Raw genomic sequence first — 27,286 nt, forward strand, 5'->3', positions numbered from 1 at the left:
CATGACCTCTTGCCAGTTCCTTTTTTTCTCTTTTTTTTTTTTTTTTAATATGATTATACCAGAGCAGTTCACGGCCCTGCCTGCCCCTGCCCAGGTCCTGGGACAGCAGGGAGAGCCAGAAGCAGTCCTGCTCACCCAGCACCAGAACCACCAGGGGCTTTCCCACCTCTGGCAAGTTCCTTTTTCCCTCCAGACTTCGGTTTCCTTAGCCACACAAGATGTGAAATAACAAGTTTTCTAAAATCCCTTATGGCTGTAAGATTAAATGTCCAAAATTTCTACACACACCTCTGGCAAGTCTCCTATGAGGAACGCACCCTGATAGGCACTCCTGAAGGACATGAGAAAATAGAGACCCAGGACTGTCCTTCAATAAGCTCATGGTCTATGAACAATAAAACACAAAGACACAAATAACTGTGATGCAAGGCTGGAAGGTGTAATGGCCATCCAAGAGGTGCTCACGTGGAATTTGCAGCTGTGGAGACAGGAGTGGTTTTGCAGAGGAGAAGCATTCATCCCGTTTCGATGTGGCCAATACAGAGCACCCATATGCCAGCCTGGCACTGTGCCTGCACACAAAAAACGCAACACAACTGTTACCAAGACAGAGAGAGCCCTGCCCTCATGGTGTCTAAAGGCTGACTGAAAGAAGGCAGACATTTAGAGAGGGGGAAGGAATTCCAGGCAGAAGGACCTGTGCAGCAAAGACAGGAAGGCAGAGCATCAGAAAGCATCAGTCACACAGGAGTGAGCCGTGGCTCCACTGGCACAGAGGCAGGCAGTACACAGAAGAGCAGCATGAGAAAAGGTAGGCGGGTAGGATGCAGCTGATATGGAGCTCCTGAAATGCCAGGCTATGGGGTCTGATTTTAACTAGTCCAACAAATACCCTAACAACTCTACGTGACTGAATGTTTATTAAACTTCACATGATCACTGATTTGTATCCAAAAACACTTTGTTTTTCTGTAACTAAAGGGAAGATGGCTGAAAGAAAATTCTCCCCCCAAAGTAATTTAAATAAATTTATTTGCAGGAGAAAAACATCTGAACATCAGGTACAGTCTGATCCACGATGATCCAACAATAGTCATAATTCATTCTGGAAGTACTCTTACACAGCTGGCAGGAGAAAGTCCACATGGAGCATCAGCTGAACATTTATCAGAATTCACAAAGCCATCTAACCTGAGTATTACACAACACGTAATGATCATGATACAATAATAAAAATACAATATCCAATACTCACTACTTTGTGAGCTACAGCTAAAATATAAAGTATTTAGGCTCTTTTTAAAAAAATGAAAAAAATATTTCTATTATAGCTTTATTTCAAGCATTTTCAGTTAGATACAGCTTTATATATTTTCACTCACAATAGACAGCAAGAGAATGCCTTCTTAAGTATCTGTAGATAAAATATATTACTCATTTAAATGTTTGTACTCTGAAGCATACTTTGCCAGGTATGAGTTCAGATAAGAGTATGAAACTGTGCTGTGGCAAAATCCTGGCTGATGATCAAGACTTAGATAGTTTTCATATTTGTTTAAAACAACTTACATCAGGGAAAAAAGAAGTGAGGACATAAAGAGAACCAACATTATTCTTTTTCAATGAAGCAGTCTAATTCCAGAGAACGGGCTTTCCATTTTGAATTCAAAGTGTGTGGTCCCAAAGTTGAATTTTTTCCAGTCCAAGGAGCTGCCTGCGGCTGAGGCAACAGGCAATGATGAAGCGAGTTGAGAGGAAAGCGTTAACTGAACTACAGAGATGGTCACTGATAAAACAAGTTTCTACAGGTCCTTGAGCCCACACAGAGGCGAAGGGGAGCCAGAACTATCAATACAGAAGAAAAATGTGCTCACTGAACTGCACACACAGAGCTTCTAGGAGGGTTAACAGTTCTTGACATAGGTTCCTGGTTGTAGTTTACAATATCTGCCTTCACCACCCTCTGTCATAAAAGAAAACAAAGTTATTATCAGGACATCAGAACATTTAGAAAGAGCTCCTTAAAGTATATTTTTATTTTCTGAACTTTGGTGAACTCCTGATGATAGACATCATAAATGAAGCAGGAGCTGATATTAAAAGAACCAGCCAGGACCAACTAAGGTCAAGCTGGGATATATTTTGGTGGCGGGTGAGGGAGTAGCGGGGCAGGGGTAATTCTGTTAAGGATGTAATAGCATTTCTTTTACTGAGTCTTCTCTGGTTTTATGACAATAATAACTTGAGGTTACCAAAAGTCTAATAAAAAATTGGCAAATCAATATGAAAAATTAAGCCCTGGTTATAATTTAAAGCAAAGGAATTAAAATTAATCATTTATATATCTTAATAGATAAGATCTCACCATTTCAAAGAATATCATTATTTATTAATATTTCCATAAATCATTATATCCAGTCATAACTTTTTAAAGAATGTTTATCAATTTGTGAGTTAGTGAAGAGATATAAATGTCAGAGAAGTTACATATAAAGAAGAAATGTTTTAAGCAACCCAATTTTTAAAACTGTTCTCCCAAATTCCTAACTTACTTCCAAATAGCTCACTATTGGTTATGAATAATGACTCTAACAAAATATAGAATAATGAGAAAGTGAGAAAATTACCTCATATTCATGTTTTTAAAATAATTTAAACCAAAAGACACTTTTAACTCTTCCTTCCTTCCCTCTAACACACACTTCAAGGAATATCTTAAACAATGAATTTAGCAATATGCCCTAACATTCATCTCTAAGTAATTATTTAAAGTAAAACACATCCTTTACTGTTTTCAACTCTTTTACTAACTCTGCACACACAAGCAGACAAAGAAGGGTAACTCAAGGCAAATTTTAAAAATACTCTTTCAATTACCAGGCTATTTCAGGAAAAAATGGTAAGGAATGAATAATGAAATAACTACCTCAATTCTCCACTTTGCTGCACATGTAATAAACACAACCATAAAGACAAATACGTTTGAAAGTAACTGAAATATTATTTTAATTTTTTCCCAATTCCTTGTGTAAGTCATAAGTCTCCCAGCAAAGGATCAATTTTTCAAAGTTCTAAACCAGGACTTATGCAATATTAATTCCCAGTAATGTACAATAATCATTTGAACTTCTCTATTCATAAAGAATAAAGAACAAGACAGCATTCACTAGTTCTCCCCACCCTCCTCCCCCAAACTGCAACAGTTTATCAATTAATACCTGCACTACTGTACTGAACAGATTCTACTCTGAGCAGAGTTGGTATGTTGATTATCTTCTTCCGGGTACTTCACTATTTCTGCCCTGACAATATGCTGTCAATTCCATACAACATAAGATGCAGAAGAAAGAGGAAAAAAAGAAAGAAAAATGGAAAGTTTACTCAATGACTGAAAATAGAAGGGAACAAACACCAAAGGAGAAAAAGAAATACACACATAAATTTAAACATGTCACAAAAGAAATAGCAAAATATATGCATATAAAAGTAAAGAAAATGAACAAAGATCCAAGAAACATTGTTCTCTACAATTCTATTTAATTACTGAAATAGACATGCCTACTGAACCTCTCAGAGAAGCTGTGGGTTCTATTTTTGATATCACAATTACACATAATATATATAACGCCCAATATTTCAGAGGGCAACTAAGAATTTGGGGGCTTTTCTGTGCTAAAGTGCAGCCAAGGTACCAATTCAATTTCTTTTTACAAACATTACTGAGGATCTACTATGTGCCAGTTGCTCTACACTAGGAACAAATGATGAATTACACAGGATTTGTTCATAAGTTGCTATGGACCTAATGGGAAGAGAACATGTACACGGCTAGTTGTCATACCAGATAAGTGCTTTACTAGTGGACTTAAAAATATGTTGTGGGAACAAAGAAGGAGTGATTCATTTTCTTTGAAGGTGGGGAGACGATGCATAAATCAGAGGAAGCTATATGTCATTTACAATTTTTACATTTAATAATATTTATTACTTTTCAAAGACTTTCTTTTGAAGCTCATTCCCCCACCCCTCACACAACCCTAACCTCCATGTTTCCAAATTCCATACAGAAATAAATAAGTTCAAAACACACTTTTCTATCATTTAAAAAAAAATTCTGACATACAATATTTAAGCACAACAGCTGTTGTTTTCAAATATCTAAGAGTTTCGCTAAATAAAGAATCAAAACTAGTTAGGTTTTTTGATTGCTATAACCCTTAAGATGAAAAGACCACATATGACAAATATGACAAAGATAACACGCTCCCCCAATTTTTTGGACTTGAAACTATCCTCGCTTTTAATGAATTCAAATATTTATTTCAGAAATATCTTCCTTCATAATAGCATCTATTAATTAGCACATACAGAAAAAAACATGTTAATCAGGTTGCTGCTTGTGATAATGTTTATAAAGACAGGATAAACAACTGAGAGTGAATGAACAGGACACTACGGTATATTAGCCTTGGATGGGCTCTGCTTCAGTTCTCTAGCAGGCAGTATTAACTTCTGGATAAGACTCATGATTTACTAGGCACTCAGCCTGATGCTATCAACAGAAGCATTACCAACTGCCACATGACGTATGAGGGGGGGTACATCAGTGAAATGCTGAACACCAGCATCTGGCCTCCCCAAAACTAATTGTTTCACACCAAACTATGGGTTACAATAAAGAGAAGGGATTTTCATAATCAGTAAGCAACTCATTAATCCTCCAAAATGATGGTTTAAACCCTATCCTATAAACACAACCAGGTTACTGACCTGTGGTCAAGACATTCTGGTCAGTTATTGACTAACATAAATGACTTGGATTTTCACCATTAATTCTCATCAAATTAATGAAGAACTAACAAGGCAACATCTTTCTTGGGGGCCCTGGCTGTTTGACATAAAGCTTTGCACAAAGTTCCTGAACTGGAAGCCAGAACCAAAGCTCTGCATATTCAGAGCTTTGCTTTCTATGAGTAAAAAAAAAGCATAATTTCCATGTCATAAACTTCATGATAGGTGATTTCACAGTAGTCGGCTTGTTTGCAAGTCATTCATTCACTGACATTTTCAGAGAAAATGTTTCCTACAAAATACCCACCTTTATTTTTGGAGCCACAAAGTACACTCAATTACTCTCTGCTATTAGTCAGTTGAGTGAAAATAATGCAGTGGCCCTAAGAGGAAGGGAGCTGTGTGGTTGAACACCAGCTTAACCCTTGTTTTGTCAAAGAGTTGTGAGCGAATACTGGAAATGGTAGCTCTCCGTAAGGGTAAGAAAGCAAGCAACCTAGGAGTTGAGGTAAGGTATAAGCAGTAGAGACTGACTCTTCGGAAGACACTAAAGATAAATTTGGTCAATTCTACAACTGTGTTTTAGTCCAGATAGTAGTAACAAATTTACCTTTGCAAAAGTCATAGTTTATCATGCTCAGGATATGGAGTAAACATACTTTGACAGCTGAAACACCTGTCACTATCACTCATTCAAAGCAAACCACTATTCTAGGTATTGGAAATATTCATATAAATAATACATGATCTCTGTTTTTTGAGACGCATAAGAGTCTAGCATGGAAAACAGATGTGTAAACTATTAAAGAATATTAAATAAATTAAAGAATACTATGATTGATACAAATTCAAAGTGCAGAGATTATAGGTTACCATTTAAAAGCATGGATATAACATTTTGAAAAGCATGATACTTTACACACAGTGGGAGCTTTTTTTCCTGTATAATGTGCCATTATAGGCTGCCAGTAACATTCACAACTTTGGGCAAGTTACTTCACCTCTTTGGTCTTCACCATCTCCTAATCTGTAAAACGCAAGGTTTATCTACATGGTTTCATCCCATCTGGTTTTGAAACTATATGAAAAAATAAATTTTAAAAGTGAATAGTGAAAGAAAAAAATGGAATATGATCTATAGGTCTTAGCAATATTTTATTGGAACTGTCTCCTCAGGCAAGGGAAGTAAAAGCAAAATAAATAAATGGAACCTACTCAAACTTAAAAGCTTATGTAGAGAAGCACAGGGAGATCAGCACGGTGCTTTGTGACCAACTAGAGGGATGGGATAGGGAGGGTGGGAGGAAGACGCAAGAGGGAGGAGATATGCGGATATATGTATACGTATAACTGATTCACTTTGTTTTACAGCAGAAACTAACACTACATTGTAAAGCAATTATACTCCAATAAAGATGTTAAAAAAAGAAAAAAAAAAAGCTTATGCAGAGAGAAGGAAAGCATCAAAAAAAGGCCACATTAAATAAGCATTAAATAATGAAAAGGCCGCCTAATGAATGGGAGAAAATATTTGCAAATGATATATCTGATAAAGAGTTAATATCCAAAATATAGAAAAAGCTCATACAACTCAATATAAAAAAACAAAAAAAAACAACAACAAAAACAGATTTAAAAATGTTCAGAGGACCTGAATAGACATTTTTCCACACAAAACATACAGATGGCCAAGACACATGAAAATATGTTCAACAATGCTAATCATCAAGAAAATGCAAATCAGAACCTCAATGAGATTATCACCTCACACCTGTCAGAATGACTACTGTCAAAAGGACAAGAAATAACAAGTTGGCAAGAATGTGTAAAAAAGAGAACCCTAGTATACTGTTGGTGGGAATGTAAATTGGTGTAGCCACGATGGAAAACACTATGGAGGTTCCCCAAAAAACTAAAAATAGAAATACCATATGATCCAGTAATTCCATTCTTGGGTATATATCTGTAGAAAATGAAGACATTATTTGAAAAGATATATGCACTCCAGTGTTCATAGCAGCATTATTTATATAGTCTATATATTTATAGACTTCCAAGACATGGAAGTCATGTAAGTGTCCATCAACACATGAATGGATAAAGAAGATGTGCCACACACAAACACACACACACACAGACACACAATGGAATATTACTCAGCCATAAAGAGAATGCAATTTTGCCATCTGCAACAACACGGATGGACTTGGAGGCTATTATGTTTGGTGAAATAAGTCACATAGAGAAAAACAAATATTATGTGCTTTCACTTATTTGTGGAATCTAAAAAATAAAACAAACAAACTAATATAACAAAACGGAAATAGACTCACAGATAATGGAGAACAAACTAGTGGTTACCAGTGGGGAGAGAGAAGAGGGAAGGGGCAGGATAGGGGAAGGGGACTAAGAGGTACAAACTCCTAGGTATAAAATAAATAAAATACAAGGATGTAATGTACAGCACAGGAAATACAGCCAATATTTTTAAATAACTTTATATGGAGTGTAATCTGTAAAAATATCAAATCACTATGTTGTACACCTGAAACCAATATAATATTTTAAGTCAACTATAATTCAATAAAAAAGAAAAGAAACTAATGCATACCTAGTTCAAACCAAACAAAGTCATAGTTTATTAACTGGCCAGTGAAAATGCCACTAATTGGAAATTGTAAAAAATGCATCTAGAGCATACTTAACATATTTGTCTGCCTTCATGTATTCTGGGAGTCCTTGAGGACAAGGACTTTAACTTATTCATCTTTGTATCCCAGATTCTAGTGTTCTGGCAAAAAGTAGACTCTCAAAAAGTGTCTGCTGTATTAATAAGCTGCATTCCCTTTCTTTTCTCCCTCTTCCCTTCCTTGAAAAGCTTGTAAAGTGTGTTGATAACTCATTTTATATGACTCCCAAACAGGAATAATCTAGGTTAGAATTAAAATAGCAGAATCTCTTTAAGTAATCAGTGAATGGAACTAAGACTAAAACCTTATTATAAATATTTGTCACAAATGAAATTACTATAGTGTCAACTTGTGTGTAACTGGTGAGTCTACAGTCTAGCTCCTTCTGTATAAAATAATACAAAACACTTTATCACTTTGTGACACCGAATTCCCTCAGGAATCTTTCAAATGACATAAAAACTACAGAAAACAGGTGCATAAGCTCTCTCTCTCCCTCCCTCCCTTTCCTCCCTACTCCCCCACTCTCTATAGATACAAAATCTGAACTTCTTTGGTTTTAAATGAACTTTCAGAAGACATCAAATGGCCAACAGGTACATGAAAAGATGCTCAACATCACTAATCATCAAATTAAAACTACAATGAGATAGCACCTCACACCTGTTAGAATGGCTGTCATCAAGAATATAAGAGGGGGCTTCCCTGGTGGCACAGTGGTTGAGAGTCCGCCTGCCAATGCAGGGGACATGGGTTCGTGTCCCGGTCCAGGAAGATCCCACATGCCACGGAGCGGCTGGGCTCGTGAGCCATGGCCGCTGAGCCTGTGTGTCAGGAGCCTGTGCTCCGCAACGGGAGAGGCCACAACAGTGAGAGGCCCGCATACCGCAAAAAAAAAAAATAATAATAATAATAATATAAGAAAGAAGTGCTGGTGAGGATGTGGAGAAAAGGAAACCCTTATGCACTATGGGTGGGAATGTAAATTGGTGCAGCTACTGGAAAACAATATGGAGTTTCCTCAAAAAGTTAAGAACAGAACTACCATACCATCCAGCAGTTCCACCTCTGGGTATTTATCCGAAGAAAATGAAACAATAACTCAAAAAGGTATATGCACCCCCATGTTCATTATAGTGTTATTTATAATAAGCAAAATATGGAAACAACTTAAGTGTCCATTGATAGGTGAATAAAGAAAATGTGGTGTGTGTGTGTGTGTATATATATATATATACACACACACAATGTAATATTATTCAGCCAGGAGAAAGGAGGACTCTCGTTTGTGAAAACATGAAGAGACTTTGAGCATATTGTGCAAAATGAGATAAGTCAGAGAAAGACAGTACTGTAGGATATTACTCATATGTGGAATTTTAAAAAGCCAAACTTGTAAAAACAAAGAATAAAATGGTGGTTTCCAGGAGATGGGGGGGACAAGAAAGATGTTGTCCTGTCAAATGTTGTGTCAAATACATTTCAATTTAAAAAAAAACTGTGCTTAACACAGCTTGCAAGTATGTTCTTAGAAACATCTTTTAAAAATAATGAACTTTTAAAAATATTAAAAATAAATAAATAAAATTAAAACAAATAATGAACTTTCAAAAATGTTTCTACTGTGAAATAAATAATTTAACTGGCAAAAACACCAAATTCATTGATCTCAGGAATGGAGAATGAGGTTTTCCTATACAAAGGATTCTGACAAACACAATAAAGGAGGGCTCTAGCAGCTTGACTTCATCTTCAAATGAATGAATTCAAAGTCAACACCAACAAACTGAAGACACAATTAAACTTCATAGAATAATAAAGAAGATGGGGTACACTAACAAACAAGGTGGGGTGTATAGGGAGGCTGGGGAACTATGTAGTTAACACATCTGATGCTGCTTTTGTTAAAATATGCCTAGATGTTAAGTCCATCTCTAAAGTCCAAACAGTAACTCTTTGGCTCTTGTGACTAAGAGTGAGCTACAAATATTAATAAAGTTTCCCTAGAACTCTGTCTTTCAAAAGTATCCCAGTTACTTCATCTCTCTGGAGTTGTCACTGAACCTAAGCACTGCTTTGGGGCTCAAGCGATGTACACTCCCTTCTCAGTGAAGCCTCCTGTGCCACACCAGTACACCTTCTCCTCCAGGGGGGCCTCATCACTGGGTCTCCCCTGTTCTCCATTCCTCAGGTGAGAAACCTCAACGTGATTTTGGACTTCTCCCTTTTATCCAGTCATTCCACAAGTCCTATTGATTCTTCTGTGAAATGTCTCTTACATCCATTCTTTCCCTTCCACGCCAATTCTGGTCCTTATCACATGAGGACAGTAACACAGTCTCCTTGCTTTCAATCTCTTTCACATCCATACACACACACACAAATCCCATTAGATTAATCCTATCTAAAAACTGCTTTCATTTATTTCCCTGCTTAAAATTATTTTCCACTGTCAATACATGAGATAAAACTTATCAACTTGGCATTCATAAATCTCCATAATCTTTTTCTCAAATTCCCTGCACACTCCAACACAAATGGTCATTTATTTTAACCAAACTACTCTTCTGTTTCCAAAATACAACCTAAGCTTTCAACTTTTTCATGCCAGCTTCTTTTTCAACTCCCTACTACAAACTACCCAGTAAATCTTCCCCTAATATGGCGGAATGGAAACATTAGGGGCACTGCTATCAGACAGGCCTGAGTTCAAATCCTGGCTCCACTACTGCCTAGCTGTAGATTAATAGATCAAGTTACTTAACCTCTCCACAGTCTCAGTTTTCTACCCATAAAATGATGAAGTGCCACCTGCCCCACAGAGTTATTATAAGAGTAAAATGAGATAACACAGTGCCTAGCACATATTAATTTTCTTCACTGAAAGCAGGGACCGCATCTTTTTTTTTTTTTTTTTTTTTTTTTGCATTACGCGGGCCTCTCACTGTTGTGGCCTCTCCTGTTGTGGAGCACAGGCTCCTGACGCGCAGGCTCAGTGGCCATGGCTCACGGGCCCAGCCACTCCGCAGCATGTGGGATGTTCCCGGACCGGGGCACGAACCCGTGTCCCCTGCATCGGCAGGTGAACTCTCAACCACTGCACCACCAGGGAAGCCCGGGACTGCATCTTAAACTCTTTTAAATCTCCTCTGAATCCACCACTAAACCACACTTATATGACCAATAAATCATTTATGATTGTTTGATAATCATTCATAGACTATCTAACCAGGGAGAAACATCATTTAGGAAGTGAAGCTAAAAAGCAGAGGAATCACTTGACCTCTGGGGTCTGCCAAGGTCAGTACTATCAAGCAAATTATGGTAATTTCTCCTTCTTGTACCCATCCTCCTAGGCCAAAACGAAGTAGCTATTTTTGTGTCTGGGAGCAATTTATATGGCACAAATATCGGAACACTGTGCCTGGCCACAGTAAGTGCTGAAATGTCTTTTGAATAATGAGAAATAAAAGTAGCAGATTTCCAGAGTTCCAAATATTTTAATGAAATTCTAGAAACAGCCATATCAGCATAACAATTTTCTTTTTTTTCTTTTCTTTTTATTTTATTTTATTTACATCTTTATTGGAGTATTATTGCTTTACAATGGTGTGTTAGTTTCTGCTTTATAACAAAGTGAATCAGTTATACATATACATATGTTTCCATATCTCTTCCCTCTTACGTCTCCCTCCCTCCCACCCTCCCTAAACAATTTTCAATTGATACCTGCTCAAGTTATTTAAACACACACACACATGCACACACAAACAGCGACCATGACAGAACTAACTCTAAAAGAATTAAAGAAAAATTTAACGATGGGGAAAGATTGTTATACCTTTTTTAGCTTCACAGAGCAGGGACAGAGTGGAGGGGATTAAGGGAAAGTGTATTTATATGTTGCTTCTAAGCAAATCACTTCCGAAGCCTGACTTTAAACTACAGACTCTTGCTCTGATTTTTCATTCAATCAAACATGTGAATTGGTATGCTATTGTAGTGGTATTTTTAAATGCTTGATTATTGGTATTCATATTTATTTCTTAGTCTAAGAGAACTGTCTACAAATAGTGAAAGAATTCAGAAAGCCTCAATAATTAATACCATTATTAAATTAACAATAAAATAACATGAAGAATTAATATCATTACAAGGCAGGACCTTTTAGAGAAGAACAGAGAGCAAGACTTTAGAAAAATTAATGTTTTACCAATGCAAACGTGGAAGATGCCAAATGGGGTAAATTCTTACTAGTTAAAACTAACCTTTGATAAATATTATAGTTGGGATTTTGTATAAAATATAAAAAGGATATTGTACAGTAATCATGGAAGAAGAACTTTAATAAAGAAGTACAAAATAATAGTCAGTTCCTTAACCCATTATTTAACCACTGATGAAATTTTTATTGCATTAATCTCATTTTTCCAACAAAACGGACAAAATGAGGTTTCAATGAGGTTCCATCATTTGGCAAAAAGTTAACATCCTCCATCTTCTGCAATAAACACTGATTCATACACACAATCTATTTCTAAGGCTTTGAGGGATATGTACATAGAATGCATGAATGTAAAAGGATTCAGGGTGAAAATTAATGTCTTTTAAGAAATAAATTATTTTTTAAAATATACAGTTCAATATAATCACCTGTGACTGTTCTATTTCTGCTTTGTTTAGCTTGATTCCAAGGATTTCAGCAGCAACTTTCTGAAAACACAGGAAGACCTACATAACAAAAACAGGTTTAAATGATTTAAAACAGGCATGTTTAAGTTACCTTCAAATAAATTGAACTTTCTAAAAAGTGATAAACAGCAAAAACTGCAAAAAATATGATGTACCAGGTTATTCCAAAAATAGCTTTATTTGTCAAATACAGCAACATTTTAAGTATAATAATTTTTTAAATGATTAAACCATAATTTGAAAAGCCATACACTTCACTGAACTGGTCTAAATATACGTTTATCCCTAAAAACTCATGCTTTTAAAGATTTAACATAAGACAATTAATTACAGCTACCAAATTAAAAAAAAAAAACTACTAGCATAATAACAAACTCCTATAAGTCCTGAAGAAAATGAAAATAAATTAGTCTATACTTTATTACCTGGGTAAAGTTTCTCGCTGCCAGTTCTACAATAGTCTTTTGATCTGGCATTAGCCTATCTTCAAAGGTCTTACTTTACAACTCTTTAATAATCTTTGTGGTTCTCATCAATTTTAATAAATTCTCCATATCTCTTGAGCAAAAAACTTATAATCTTTACTGTATTTTATCAAACAGAAAATGAGCAGCATACTCCATTATCATTAAACAAAAATCTATAGACACGAATCAGTCACCAACTCTAATGCATAACTTGTCTTTGTTCTGTAAGTGCTCTATCATATTCTTATCCCTACTTATCTCATGATTACTTACTGAATATTTATCACAACTTTACTAATTTAACTTCGATCCCTAATCAAAAAGAGATACATATCCCCAAAAGGTTTATGTCATTTGTACCCCAAAGAGCATTATATATTATAGTTCACTGATGGTCAATGTTCAAGGAGAAATAAGAAAGCTAGTGCGGTGGAATGGAGAGAAAAAGGGGATTGTAAGAAGAAAACTAGCAGAGATATTAAGAGTGTACAAATCATGTAAGATCTGGTAAACTATGTGAAGAACTTTGGCTTTCACTCTGAGTGAAATGGAGGGTGGATTGATGTGACTTCTATTTAACAAGGTCAACCTGGTTGTTGTATCGAGTATTCACTATAGAAGATCAAGGGTAAAAAAGAGAAATCATCAAGGACACTAATGTAAGAGATGATGGAGGCTTGAAACTAAGTGGTAGCAGTGGAGATGGTAAGAAACAGTCACCAGATTATGGATATATTTTGAAAGTAGAACCAACAGGACTTGGTGATAGATGTGGTATGTCAAAGAAAGACAGGAGTCAAAGATGACTCCAAAATTTTCTTGGTCTTAGCAACTGGTAGAAGATCTGCCATTTATTTAAGTGGGGAAGACTGTGAGAGATCTGAAGAGGGAATACCAAGAGCTCAGTTCTGGACCTGAATTAAATTGGGACTGGCTGTTAGATACCTAAGCAGGAGTGCTGGGGTATATGAGTCTGGAGTTCAGGGAAGAGGTCTGGCCAAAGCCATGAGACTAGATGAGGTCACTAAGAGAATAAGTTTAAAAAAGAGAGATATCCAAGGATTGAGCCTAGGGCACTTCAATATTTAGAAGTTGGAGAGATAAGAAATTAGCAAAGGCGACTAAGAGAGTAGTTAGCAAGGTAGGAGGGAAACCAGGAGGTGTAGTACTCTAGAATCTAAGTGAAGAAGGTATTTCAAAGAGCAGAGAGTGACCAACTATTTTATATGCTGCAACTAAATCAAGTAAGATAAGGACTAAGAACTGACCACTGAATTTAGCAAAAAGGAGGTCACTGGTAGACCTTAATAAGAGCATTTTGGGGTGAAATATTGGGGGCAAAAGTCTGACTGGAACTGCTCAAGACAAACTGGGAGGAGAGAACTGGAGACAACTCTTTCAAAACATTCCACTGGTAACTGGGGGGAAGTAAGCAACAGCTAAAGATGTGGGATCACGAGTTTTCTTGTATTTAAGATAAGTCATAATATTTTGTGTACTGATAGAATAATCCAGTAGACAGAAAAAAAAATGATGCAGGAGTGAGAATTGCTAAGCAATGTTTGTTACTAGGCAAAGAGAAATGGGACTAATGCACAGTGGAGGAGTTGACCCTAGCTAGGAGTATAGATCCATAGTAACCTTGGAGGAGACAGAAGATACGGGAAGGGATATGGGGTGGGAAGGAGAGTTGGGGTAGATGTGGTGGCAGGAGTTATGTGAAAGTTGTCTTCTGTTTGTTGCAAATATTTTATAAAATAAGAAACAAGGGCATCAGCTGAGAGAATGGACAAGGAAGTTTTGAAGATCTGAGGAGAGAAGAGAAGCTACGAAACAGTGGTATAGGTGAGGGGGAGAGATAATGGCCTAAGGACATGCATAATTACTGAGCAGCATTAAGGGCTCACTTGAGGTTAGCTACTGTGAAATGTAAGTGAAACCTCCAGCATGCCTCTGGGTTTTTTTCTCTGACCACGTTCAAATACAAGAGTGTAACCATATAAAGGCAGGGGCTTGGTTAAGGTTTATCCAAATGAGTCAGATAAAGTGAATGAGCAGAAAGGGACTGACAGTATATGCATGGTAGTGATTTGATTGGCCATGAGATTAAGTTACAAAGAAAGGAAAATGAGGACATGAAAGGAGGACATTGAAAAAGTGTTAGGATCAATGTCTTGTAGGTCCTGCTGGGGTTGCAGACTGATTGGGTTAGGGCATTCAAGGGTGTGAGCCAGAAAGACAAGATGGTCAGTGATTAGGATGCCTGATATTGCAATATGAGATAACAGAAGGGCTGCAGTAATTTGTAATGACAATGCATGGGAGTTTGTGGCTGAGGTGGGGTGGAAAACAAACATACTGAAATCACTAAGAATTATGACAAAGGTAGTATTAGAGAAAGTACAGTAAGCCAGGAGCTCAACTCCCTAAGCAATGAAGCGAAGTAAACTGGGATTGGAGATGACTGCAAGTCTTAAAGTGACTTCACAAGAACAAACCATTTCAAAGTTGAATTTAAAAAGAAAACAATGGGGATTTTTACAGGTGGTTCAACATAAGTGCACAAAAGATACTAAGTGGTTTAAACATAAGCTAAAATACTGGAAGTTAAAATAATTCTAAAATGACAAAAGACCCCCAGGAAGATACATGAGGGTGAAAGCCTAATCCATGGATGGATTTATCAAGGAATATTGATATTATATATATTTTTAAATGACACATGTGGGTATGTGCCCGTGTTTGCATTATCCTGGGGAAAGGGTTCCAAAATGTCACATTTTTAGATGAGTCTGACCCCCCCCAAAAGATTAAATACCCTTTAAAATATTTAATATTTACCCTAAGCATAAAAACCATCAGTGAAATCATACAGGAAGAACATCAAAAAGATTAAACCACAGAAAAAAATTCAAACTTCCTTTGGTTGAAAATGTCAAGAAAATTAACGGTCAAACAAACACCTGGGCAGTGGAAAATATTTGCAAAAATTATGACAAATGGCTGTTATCCCTAACATAAAAATGGTCATAGGAAATTTTAAAAAGCAATAGAAAATTATAAACAGATAATAAGCAGAAAATTAATAGGTAATGAAATTTTAAAAATTTCAACCTCAACAGCAAAGAAATTCAAATTTAAATAGCAAAATACCTTTTTTTCCTTGTCTACCAAATTGACAAAGATTTAAAAATAAATAAATAAATTCTGAATGTTAAAAAGAGTACAGTGATATGGCACTCATACAATGCTGGTGGTAGTATAAATTAACGTAGGCTTCCTGGTGGTAATTTGGCAATAGGTCTCAATTCTCTTCCAAGGAAGTAATCAAAACATCACAGCTTATGGACAAAATTTTACATTAGAAATTTTGCAAAATTTTACAATGTACTGAACTTAGAAATAATCTATATACCCAACGATAGGGACGTGGTTGGATAAATTTTTGAACATTTATTTAACGGATTATTAACTCTAATGGATTATTAAATCTATTTAGTAATATTAAGTGACATAAAATTTTCTACAGATAAATATATTAAATTAAAAAAACAAAATTATTTCTATATTATGATCTCAATTTTCTTTTTAATAAACATTTAGCATGATTAATATGGTGAACCCTGGAATGTCAATCCTTAGGTTTACAAATCCTACCACTTATTCTGTGTACCCTGGACCCCCACAACATAACCTCTCTAAGACTATTCTATAAAATAGAGATAATCAGTTAGGATTGCTGGAAAATAAATCTAAATTATATGTGAAAATATTTTGGACTACTTCAAAAATATTTTAACATAATTCTAAGTTTCTTATTTAAATGGTTATGGTGATTTACACAATAAACATCCAGTCAAATATGAAAAAATAAATTAATTTAATTAAATAGAGATAATCAGAGTAGTAGTACAGTGCCCATCACAAAGTAGGCACTCAGTAAATGCAATTCACTAGCACTAGTGGCAGAAGCACTAATATTTGTGAGCATCAGAAAAATAAGACTAGAAGGAATCATATGAGGTTATGAATGGTCATCTCTGGATGCTGAGATTATGAGTGATTTATATTATTTTTAACTTTTGTATTTTTTAATTCCCTAAAATAACCATGAAATTATGTTAAATGAATTATAAGAGGAACATAAATAGAATAAACATGTTATATCTAACCTGATATTTTATGTCTTTAACAGGAATTAATTTGTTCCAAAAGTTAAGTAATAGAAGTATACTTCCTATGAAAATAAAAGTAAAACATCACTTGTAATATTCAGTATTCATTATTTTACTTACAGAGTCTCCTGTCTTTGCTGAGACAAAGTGGCTACTAAAACCATTTTCCTGGCAAAACCTTAAGTGTTTTTCAGGTTTTACTGTTCGCATATGCTCCAAATCAACTAGAAAAGTGAACAAAAAAGAGAACAAAATTCAATATTAGTTAATCAATGCATTTTTAACATGTTTAAATTTGACTTATTTTCTAGTACTGTACCCCAGCTTAGATATGAGCTGTCTAATTCTGGGCAATTTCTTCAACCTCTTTATGCCTCAGTCCCTAAATCTAAAAGCTGGGAATAACAAATGTATCTATCATATATAGAGTTCTTTGAGAATTAATCCATGTTTACTGCATAAGGACCAGAACATGATAAGTGCTCAAAAAACTGAAGGCTATCATTCCTATTATCTATATAGCTTCAGGCACATTGATGATACTCAAAAAAGATCTACTTAGTATAATGTGTTTAAACATAATGATTAATTGCAACATGCACTTACTCAAGCATATCTGGTTTGATAGTTTAATTACTTTAATAATTACAATAGTTCTGTAATCTCTATAAACGTTAATGTTAACACAAATGCATGACTAATTTTCTGCTAAAAGATACCTATATTTCATTGTATATTTACTTTATTTATAGCCATGGTTTAATTTCACAAAGATACAGCTCATTTGCTTTCCAAAACTAAAAGTATCCATTTTGAAAGTAGTAATGGGCCAGGATATATTTTCTTGAATAGTTGTAGGTGCTTTAAAGCAAAGCATAGTACTCATATCCAATACTGGTTTTATCCAGCACAGTCTAATTTGTTCAAATGTGATCTTTTATTAAACAGTTTCTCTTTTTACAACACTACAGACCCTATAAGGGTGTTCACTCAATGCTGTCAAATTATAAGGCAAATATATTCACAGGATTTAAGGACAACTAGGCTCTTTGAGTCAATATAGGAAAAAAAAACTTAAACTGATTTCCTGAGGAAGGGACCCAACCAACTTGTAAAAACTTGTAAATTTGCAAATCTAGTAAGCCTACATAATAGTGGCAATTGATTATCAACTAAAAATTGCTCTCATACTACATAAAAGGCTTTATTTAAAATTATACTGAAGGTCTTTAGTTTGTAAGCTCAAGAGATCTTTCTCTAGGAAATTTTTGATCTAGTGGGGGATTCCTTAGCCCCATTTATATTCCTTAGCTTGGATAATATGCAGCTTTTTTTCTTTTCTGGCCACAAGTTGCTATTCCTTAAACATCACTGAGACTTTATTTACAAGAAGAGGCCAAAAAATGTCCAGATACCACAGGCATCAATTTGTAGAAGACTAAAATACTAAGCTATTAGCTCTGACATTTATACATCTAGTTTATCATAATATTGAAGTTAAAATACTTTCCTAATTCAACAAGAGTAAGAACAAATCATGTCACTAGGAAAATTCCCCAATGAAATTACTGTCCAGTTAAAAAAAATAAAGTCTGTCATTCAACATGTGCATTTGTCTTTTCTAATGGAAGAGTCTATCATTGTGTCTTTTCTTCCTTTTTTCTTCTCTCCCTCCCCCTCAGCCCCGCCCCACAACTCCTCAACTACTTATATAAACTACTATAAGCATTGGGGGATTTATGAGCCAAGCAAAAGTTTTTCTCCTAACAAAGATAACCATGAGAGACTAATATGATCACTGATCAATTGATAAAAAATTATTCAATAAACATTTATTGAGTACCTATTATATACCAAGCACTGTGGTAGGCAGTGAGAACCCAAAGATGAAAAAGATACAATCCAGGTCCTAAAAAAATCACCACCAGTATTATGAACATAAAAGACCATTAAGGATCATAAAAGTTATTTTAAATAACCAAGACTCTGAGAATTATAGCAGATATAGGAAAAGCCCTCACAGAGCTTGAGTATAAAGTTTTCCTCTATTGTGTTAGAATTTAGTGAGCAACATTTAAGAGGACTTAGTTACTAGAGTACTTCACTCTAAATAATGCAGAAATGTAAATTCTGAAGATGAAATTACAGTGAGATACTGGTAAATTCTTTCATTTCTTCTATTTTTAAAAGCATCCTTAAAATTATTATACAGTATTCATCTAACATACATGTGATAACAATCTTACTGCTATGATTTAATCTCCCTTATGTCCTTCAGTGAACATCATTTTGCTAGTTCTTGTATTTTATTTTTGAAAATGGAATTAAAATCTGAAAGACAATTATGAAAACGATATAAAAAATGCCACTAACTAGAGACAACTACTGTTAACATTTTGGTGTATATACTTCCAATATCTAAGCAACTGAAGGACAAAGGCATTAACATTGTAACATGCAACTTCTTTTAGCGCAAACATACTACACCCTGCTTAAAGTATGCTTAACAATTTCAATGGATAACCACTTTATTGATCATTCATTCATTCATTCAACAAATATTTGAGTGCCTACTATGGCCAGGCACTGTCCTAGGGGCTGCAGATACAATGAACTGACATTTTAATGAAAAGAGACGAACAAGTAAATTACAGTGTATGGCAAATGCTGATATATCTTATGAAAAAAATAAATAAAGGGTACATGAGAGGAATTACTATTTCAAACAGGTAGGTCAAAGACCTTAAGAAAGCTAAGAACAAGGAAATCCGGGGAAAAGCCTTCCAAGCAGAGGGAACTGCAGTGAAAAAGGCCCTAAAGGAAGATTACACTTAGGAGATTCAAAGAAAAGCCAGGAGGCCAGAGTGGCTGAAAAGAGTTCGCAAGAGAGGGAAACAGCAGGAAATGAAGTTTAAAAAGCCAGGAATCATACAGGTCACTGTAAGAGAGATGGGAAGCTATTGGGGGTTGTAAGGAAAAAGAAAAAAAAGACGTAATCTGACTTACATTTTAAAAGGTTTGGGCTGCTGTGATGAGAATAAACTGTAGTCAAATGTAAAGCAGAGAAGCCATCGAGGGGGCTATAATAAAAATCTAGGAAAGAGAAGATGGTAGTTTGGACAAGAGTAGGAGCAATAGAGATGGTAAAAAGTGGGGCAAATTCTCAATATATTTTTGGAATAAAAAGCGAATAAGAAATGCTAATGGATTTGACATGGGATGAACAAGATAAAGAGAAATCACTTGAAGATAGTTAACTCGAATTTTAAATGAGACAGTATATTGTAGGTTTTGTTCCAGGTACACTCAGCTGCAATGGATGGAGGTATTGAGCAGATGAGGATTTGCATTTAAGTAGAGCTGGGGTTTTCTCAATCATGTACAATTACTGAAAAGAAGGGCAAGTAATTGAAGATAATAAATGTAAGGGAGTGATTATATTGATAGACCATGGAATTTAAGTTGGTAGGAGGGGGGTTCAGGAAAACGAAAAATTGGTAAGATCAACTGATGTTAAGGTCTTATGTGGGTTTAAAAATTACTGGAATTGGGTTACCAAAGGATGTGAGGTGGAAAGACAGGAAATAATAGACTGGGATACATGAAACTGATAACTGATATTATGAAGAGAGTATGGAAACTAATATTGACTAGGTCTCCAGAACAAATATGTTAGTGTAGGTGGGTGGCAAGATTATGGCAGATGAAGAATTCAACGAACTGAGACACAAAAGTATTAGAAGGATAATCTGTATGTATACTAAAATTACCAAGAATCATGATAGCAATAGTAGTGGAGTGACTGTGACCCAAAGCCAAAATCTTCAAGAAATTCAAGGCAGTGATTCAGGGGTTGGCTGATAACTCCAAGAAATATAAGTAGCAGGAGGTATAATCATATGGCTTGATATTCAAATCTAAGGGTTTTTAGGGAAGATGAAGGAGAATGTTCTGGAAAGAGCAATATGTAACAAGAAGGTAACTACCAGTTACCACTACTCCAGTACTAGTGATAAAGTAGATATAGAAGGGGGCGACAACATTTGAAAGAGCTTCAGGGGACAGCAGCACTGTCATTATGGGAGAGCTAAGTGACAGAAGTAGTTTTAAAACTTTTGTTTTAAAGTAGTTTTAAAACTTTTGCTTCCCTGGTGGTGCAGTGGTTGAGAGTCCGCCTGCCGATGCAGGGGATGTGGGTTCGTGCCCCGGTCCGGGAAGATCCTATGTGCCACGTAGTGGCTGGGCCCGTGAGCCTTGGCCACTGAGCCTGCGCGTCTGGAGCCTGTGCTCCGCAATGGGAGAGGCCACAGCAGTGAGAGGCCTGCGTACCAAAAAAAAAAAAAAAAAAGAAAGATGTTGAGAATATGTACAAGAATTTTATCGATACCTTATTTGTAAGTTCCTGAAAGCCCAATGGAACGATCTCAGAAGTTAAAAGAACAGAAACTGGGGTCTGAAAAGTGAAGGACAGAACTGTATAGGATAAGAATGCAGGAGGTAAATCAACTACATCAATGTCAAAGGCTTTCTTGTGTAGCTGACATAAATGGGGATAAAAAAGCATGAAGATGAAAAAATTCTAAGACTGTGTTAGACAGACAAGAAAATCCAAATATTTCACTGTCAAAACCAACTGTGCAAAAAAAAAAAAAAAATCACTTAGCTCACTTACCCTGACCTGGAAATTAAAATGGAAAGAAAGAAAATAAGTTATCAAGATACTAAGTCTATCTGCCACGTTCTTAAAATCACATGGTACGTGAAATAGAAGTCTTAAGAGAAGCCAATTAACTTTGGCTAACAAGAATAATTTTGATAACAACTTGGAAAGCTGTTTGAAAGAGTAATATGTACAATTTTTAGTTTAATAAATTTAAAAAAATACAAATTACAGTATTTCATATTTTATAATTTAGGTTTACAGCAAGAAAGAGATACTAACAAAAGCGCATTTCAGGGATTCATGGAATATTAACAATCCACTAAGAAGTAACATTTTCTCAGAAATGTAACTAATAATGATATTTTACAGAATGTTAGACCACCTTAAATGGCCTTTTATAATGTTTCACATAAACCTGTGAAAACATTATTCAATCTCAGTATGTAAAGAAATGCAAGTGAGTAAAATGAAGTACTGAGTTCACCTTTCAAAATGAAAAAAGAGAGAGAGAGAAAGAGAGAGAGAGAGAGAGAAGAAACCTGGTGCTGCTGAGAACTGGTACTACGGGCTTTCTGAAAAGCGACTCAAAAATGTGTGTTGAGCCTTACAAACACTTCTACTCTATGACCAAGTAAGACAATTTGGAAGAGTTTATCTTGAGGAACACTTTAGGGATGTATAATAAGAATTATAAATTAAGATCTTCACCACAGTCATTTGTAATATAAAAAAAAATACTGGAAGCAATGTAAATGTCCCAGAATAGAAATACAATTAAATTATGATACAACCCCACAATACAATACTCTTTGGCCATTAAAAATTATGAACTTAAAGGGAATTCCCTGGCAGTCCAGTGGTTAGGACTCGGCACTTTCACTGCCATGGCCCGGATTCAATCCCTGGTTGGAGAACTAAGATCCTGCAAGCTGCACGGTCTGGCCAAAAAACAAACAAACAAACAAAAAAACAAATCATGACTAGTAAGTGAGGTCTTGGGGATGATTTTTTTGTATTTGATACCAAAGACGAAGGCAAATAATCAAAAATAAACAGTGGGACCACAGCAAATTAAAAAGCTTTCAACAAAGAAAACCATCAACAAAATGAAAAGGCAACCTATGGAATGGAAGAAAATATTTGCAAATCATATACCTGATAAGAGATTAATATCCAAAATATATAAAGAATTCATACAACTCAATAGTTGTATGAAACAAACAACCCGATTAAAAATGGGCAGAGGAACTGAATAGATATTTTTCAAAAGACATACAAATGGCCTACAAGTACACGAAGAGATGCTCAACATCACTAATCATCAGGGAAACGCAAATCAAAACCACAATGAACTACCACCTCATACCTGTTAGAATTACTATCATGAAAAATACAAGAGATACCAAATGTTGGTAAGGATGTGGAGAAAAGGGAACTATTTTGCACTGTGGGTGGGAATGTAAATTGGTACAGCCACTCTGGAAATCAGTATGAAGGTTCCTCAAAAAATTAAAAACAGAACTACCATATGATCTAGCACTCTTACTTCTAGGTATATATAACTAAAGGAAATAAAAACAGCATCTCAATGAGATATCTGCACTCCCACGTTTATTGCATCATTATTCACAATAGCCAAGACATGGAAGCAACCTAAGTGTCTGTCTACAGATGAACGAATAAAGATGTCATACATACACATATATAACAATGGAATATTATTCAGCCATGAGAAAGAAGGAAATTCTTCCATTTGTGACAACATGCATGCAACCTAAGGGCACTATGTTAAGTCAGATAGAGAAAGACAAGTACTGTATGATATCACTTACATGTGGAATCTAAAAAAGCCAAACTCACAGAAACAGAGAGTAGAAACGGTGGTTATCAGCGGCTGAGGGTTAGGGGAAATGAGATGTGAGTCAAAGGGTACAAACTTCCAATTATAGGATGAATAAGTTCTATGATTCTAATGTACACATAGTGATTATAGTTAACAATACTGTATTATATACTTGAAAGTTGCTAAGAGAGTAAATCTTAAATGTTCTCACCACAAAAATGTTAATTATATGAGGTGATGATGGTAGTAATCATTATGAAATATATGTGTATCAAATCAATGTACTGTATACCTTAAACTTACATCATGTTATACGCCAGTTATATCTCAATAAAGCTTGGAGAAAGGCTATCAAGTGAAATACACAACAGTACAGGATGTTAAAGAGTATAAAATTGCATATAATAAAACTCCTACTCTGTAAACATACTGTATATATGTGCATTAATAGATAGCAATGAAAATACTCAAATTTTTAATAAATTTTTAAAAATTAAAGTTGAGAAAAATAAAATTTTTGAATGACAGCTTTTTTTTCAGACTATTCTTTCAAGGATGTTTGTATGGCAACTTACAAAGAGAGAGTGTCTCCCTCAGGAATAAAGTGTAAGTTTGTTCGTCATCTGGTATAATAAAGATAATATCTCTCTCCAGAGCAAAGTTCAGAGATTTACTTGGAGACCATTATAAAAGAGATAGATTTCCTAAGTTCAGGATTCCTCAGCTGTGAGACAAACCGCTAGATACAGATCATCTGTGTGGGTCCCCTCACACTGTCCTAGCGGAACCAACACAAACATCGAGCTCACCCTACTTGCTATGCTGGGAGTAATATATTCCTTTATCTCTGATCCAGGAGCCTCATGCCTTCTGCCAGTATCCATGGCAGTAGCAGGCTAACTTGTTAGCTTCTAAGTAGGGTAAAATCTAAGATCCTTCACTGTTTTTGACATAAAGAAGAGTAGAACAGACACATAGTATAAGTTGAGCAGACTGGATAGCTGTTCATAACTTATACTACATTTTCCAGTACGACCTGCAGTTAGCTGTGGCCATAAGACTAACTTCTGACCAAAGTAATGAATAAATGATATGCAACACTACTAGGCTTGACCCATAAAAACCTTCCATGTATGGTAGTCCTTACTTTCCTTTTTCATGGTAACCCATGAAGTCAACTGTTGAAAATGGCAGTTTCAGAAAATGGAAGGAGTTTGGGTTCCTGAAAGGGAGATAAGCCACTGATAAGCAGTACCTGGTTTTGGTCTTTATGTAAATAAGAAATAAATTTCTATTGTGCTAAGATATTGAAACTTTAGGGACTATCTGTTTATAGCATCTAGCATTACCTTAACTAATATAGATTGCCTTAACTAATATAAAATAATATAGATTTTTATCTTTCTTGTTAACAATAAACCACTCCCTGTATATACTGGGTCTTGAGTTATTAAAAATGATAACATGAAGTTATAACTAGCAAGATAATAAAATCTAAGCATTACAATTGTCTCTGAGATTTTGGTTATGTCATATTCAATTAAACAGTTACAAATTATATTAAACAATTATAAATTGAGAGGCACTTGCATTTCTAGTTACCAGGGAGACAAAAACAAACAAAACACAACCACTGGAGAAATTTTCTTTCTTCCGCCATTAAATGGTTCAAGTAATACATGGAAAACAGTTATGAAAACAAAAATGCATTCTCCTTTGTTAATACATTTTGCTGGAAAATATAAAATGCCTGAACAATAATCAAGTCATGACCAATCTTGTTCCATCCATATCCCCACTCTTAGATTATTTTAAAGCAAATCAAATATCATTTCATCCATAAATATTTTTGTATGATATACTCTTAAAACACTTTGTTTTGGTTTTATTGAGGTACAAAACTTTGATTTAGAAGCAACAAATTAGAATTCTGAATCTAAAGCTGTCACTTTCATCCTTCATTTGGCCCTGCTGATTCCAATGGAACATTAATTCCCTAAATTGATGTGATGGTTCAAAATTTACTCACGTGGATAACTTTCAGGATAAAGTGGCCTGTATATTAGGACACAGAAACAGATTTTGATGAGTAACAGAAAGTAAGTGATGTTTAATAAACAATACACGATTCTGATAAAAATGACACTATGTCAAATATCATCATAAAGAAAGTGTCATTACAGCAATTTTTTCATATCCCAATAAATGATCTTTGGTACTATTTTACTATCTAGAGTGGTAGCTTATATACAAACACTAGTCTCATACAAGAAATAACTTTTCTGAATTTCTCAGTTGTCTGCATTATGGCAAATGTAGAAGAAACAGTGGTTCCTCAATAATTCACTGATTTATTTGGAAAGGAAATAGGACATGGTAGTAAAGAATGCAATCTCCAGAGCCAAAATGCCTGGGCTTGATGCCTTGTTACTGTTTGTGGAACCCTGAGCAATCAATCTCTCTGTCTCAGTTTTCTCATCTATAAAATGGGGACAATAATAGTACCTCATAATGTTATTGTAATAGATAAAATAACTAAATACATATAAAGCACACAGAACAATGACTGGTACATAGTAAGATACATAGTATGTGACTGGCACATACTCAACAAGTATTAGTGTTATTGTCATTTGTCTATCCATTTATTCATTCATGAACTATTTACCCAGGGCCTTCTAAGTGCTAACTGCTAGGAAGGCTGAGAGGAGCACATGTAGAAAAATATTATACAGTGAAATTCTAAGACCAAGAGAACAACAGTGGTCTGTACAAGACAAGGTAAAACAGGAGTAATAGGGAAAGGAAATTTATAGAACTGCATAGGGGGACAAGAAAGATCTCACAGAGAAGACAATGCTTCAGCTAACTCCTGAAGAATGAGGAAAAATTAGGCAGACAACCTTGGAGACAGGGTGGACGGACATTCTTTGCCAAAGGAATGTGTGCAAAAGCATCTGAAAGAACCTGGCTTCCAAGAGATGGTGAAATCAGCAGGGATGTGCATGAGGGTCTTGTATGGGATGTTGAGAAGTTCATATGCATGTAGGTAACTTAAACACCGATACAGTTTTCACCCAGCTTACCTCACATATTTCAGTCCACCTGAGCAAAAATATAAGCACAAGAAGGAAATCCTACAGGTGATATATACTGGAAAGGTTTTAACTTTCCCCTGCTGGATTGAAAGCACCTCCATTAACTACACAGTGACAACTTTTGTTTCTAAATTCAGAGACTATTCAAAAAATTACAAATGTTAAAAAATGTTGCACTCCTATAGATTTCAGGAATATGACTTTTTTTTTCTGTTCAGGCATCTTGTATACATAAATAGTTGCCATTATCTATATCATAACTTTAAAAACAGAAGATGGCAAGTTTTATACTTATACACATGCAGCTGATTATTCTTTCTCCCAAAAGTCATTACACTTATTACACTGCATATTAATCAACCTAAAGATGATTCAGATTAACTGTGTAGTTGCAAAAATCACAGCCTCCAAAAAAAAAAAAATAGTTCATGTACTTCTTTAAAATAAGTAAAATAACACCTTAAAATTCATTTATTAAATGTAAACACTTATTATGTGTCAAGTATTGTGCTAAAAGCATAAGCAATAAATTAGAGAACAGACACTATCCTTACTCTCACATTCATGAGGGAGAAAGACTGATAAACAAGTGAACACATAAATAAAAAAGTCAATGTTAACAATTATAATCAGAAATTGCCAGGGGGTTGGGGGGATTGTTGTTGAGCAGATAGAGAGTAAGAAAGTGACAGGAAGCAAGATAGAAATTATGACAATTTTATACAGTAGCTCTGAAAGACCTCTTTGATCTGAGATCTGAAAGATGAGAATAAGCCAACCAAGTTAAGAGGAAGTTGGAAGAGAAAAATGTTTCTGTCACTGGAACAACTAGGATGCAATCTAGAAGAGGAGAATGATTGAGTGCAA

The 27,286-nt window shown here is 35.2% G+C and overlaps 1 protein-coding gene across 2 annotated transcripts in view; it reads right to left on the minus strand.

Annotated features, from left to right (window-relative positions):
• Positions 1 to 1,041: 1,041 nt before the first annotated feature.
• RAB28 (RAB28, member RAS oncogene family) overlaps positions 1,042 to 27,286 on the minus strand; it is a 94,507-nt gene continuing 68,262 nt past the window's right edge. The window contains exons 5-7 of one of the 2 annotated variants that reach the window (XM_082838227.1): positions 16,936 to 17,039; positions 12,135 to 12,212; positions 1,042 to 1,963 (exon numbers count right to left, since the gene is read on the minus strand). In XM_082838227.1, the coding sequence (XP_082694353.1) occupies positions 1,871 to 1,963; positions 12,135 to 12,212; positions 16,936 to 17,039 (275 nt within the window). In that variant the 3' untranslated portion in view covers positions 1,042 to 1,870. Of the gene's footprint in view, positions 1,964 to 3,192; positions 3,314 to 12,134; positions 12,213 to 16,935; positions 17,040 to 27,286 lie in introns of those variants that run through there. The other variant, XM_082838228.1, reaches the window with a different exon arrangement.

The sequence above is a fragment of the Leucopleurus acutus genome (genome assembly GCF_964270905.1).
Source record: "Leucopleurus acutus genome assembly, chromosome: 4".
Taxonomy (NCBI): domain Eukaryota; kingdom Metazoa; phylum Chordata; class Mammalia; order Artiodactyla; family Delphinidae; genus Leucopleurus; species Leucopleurus acutus.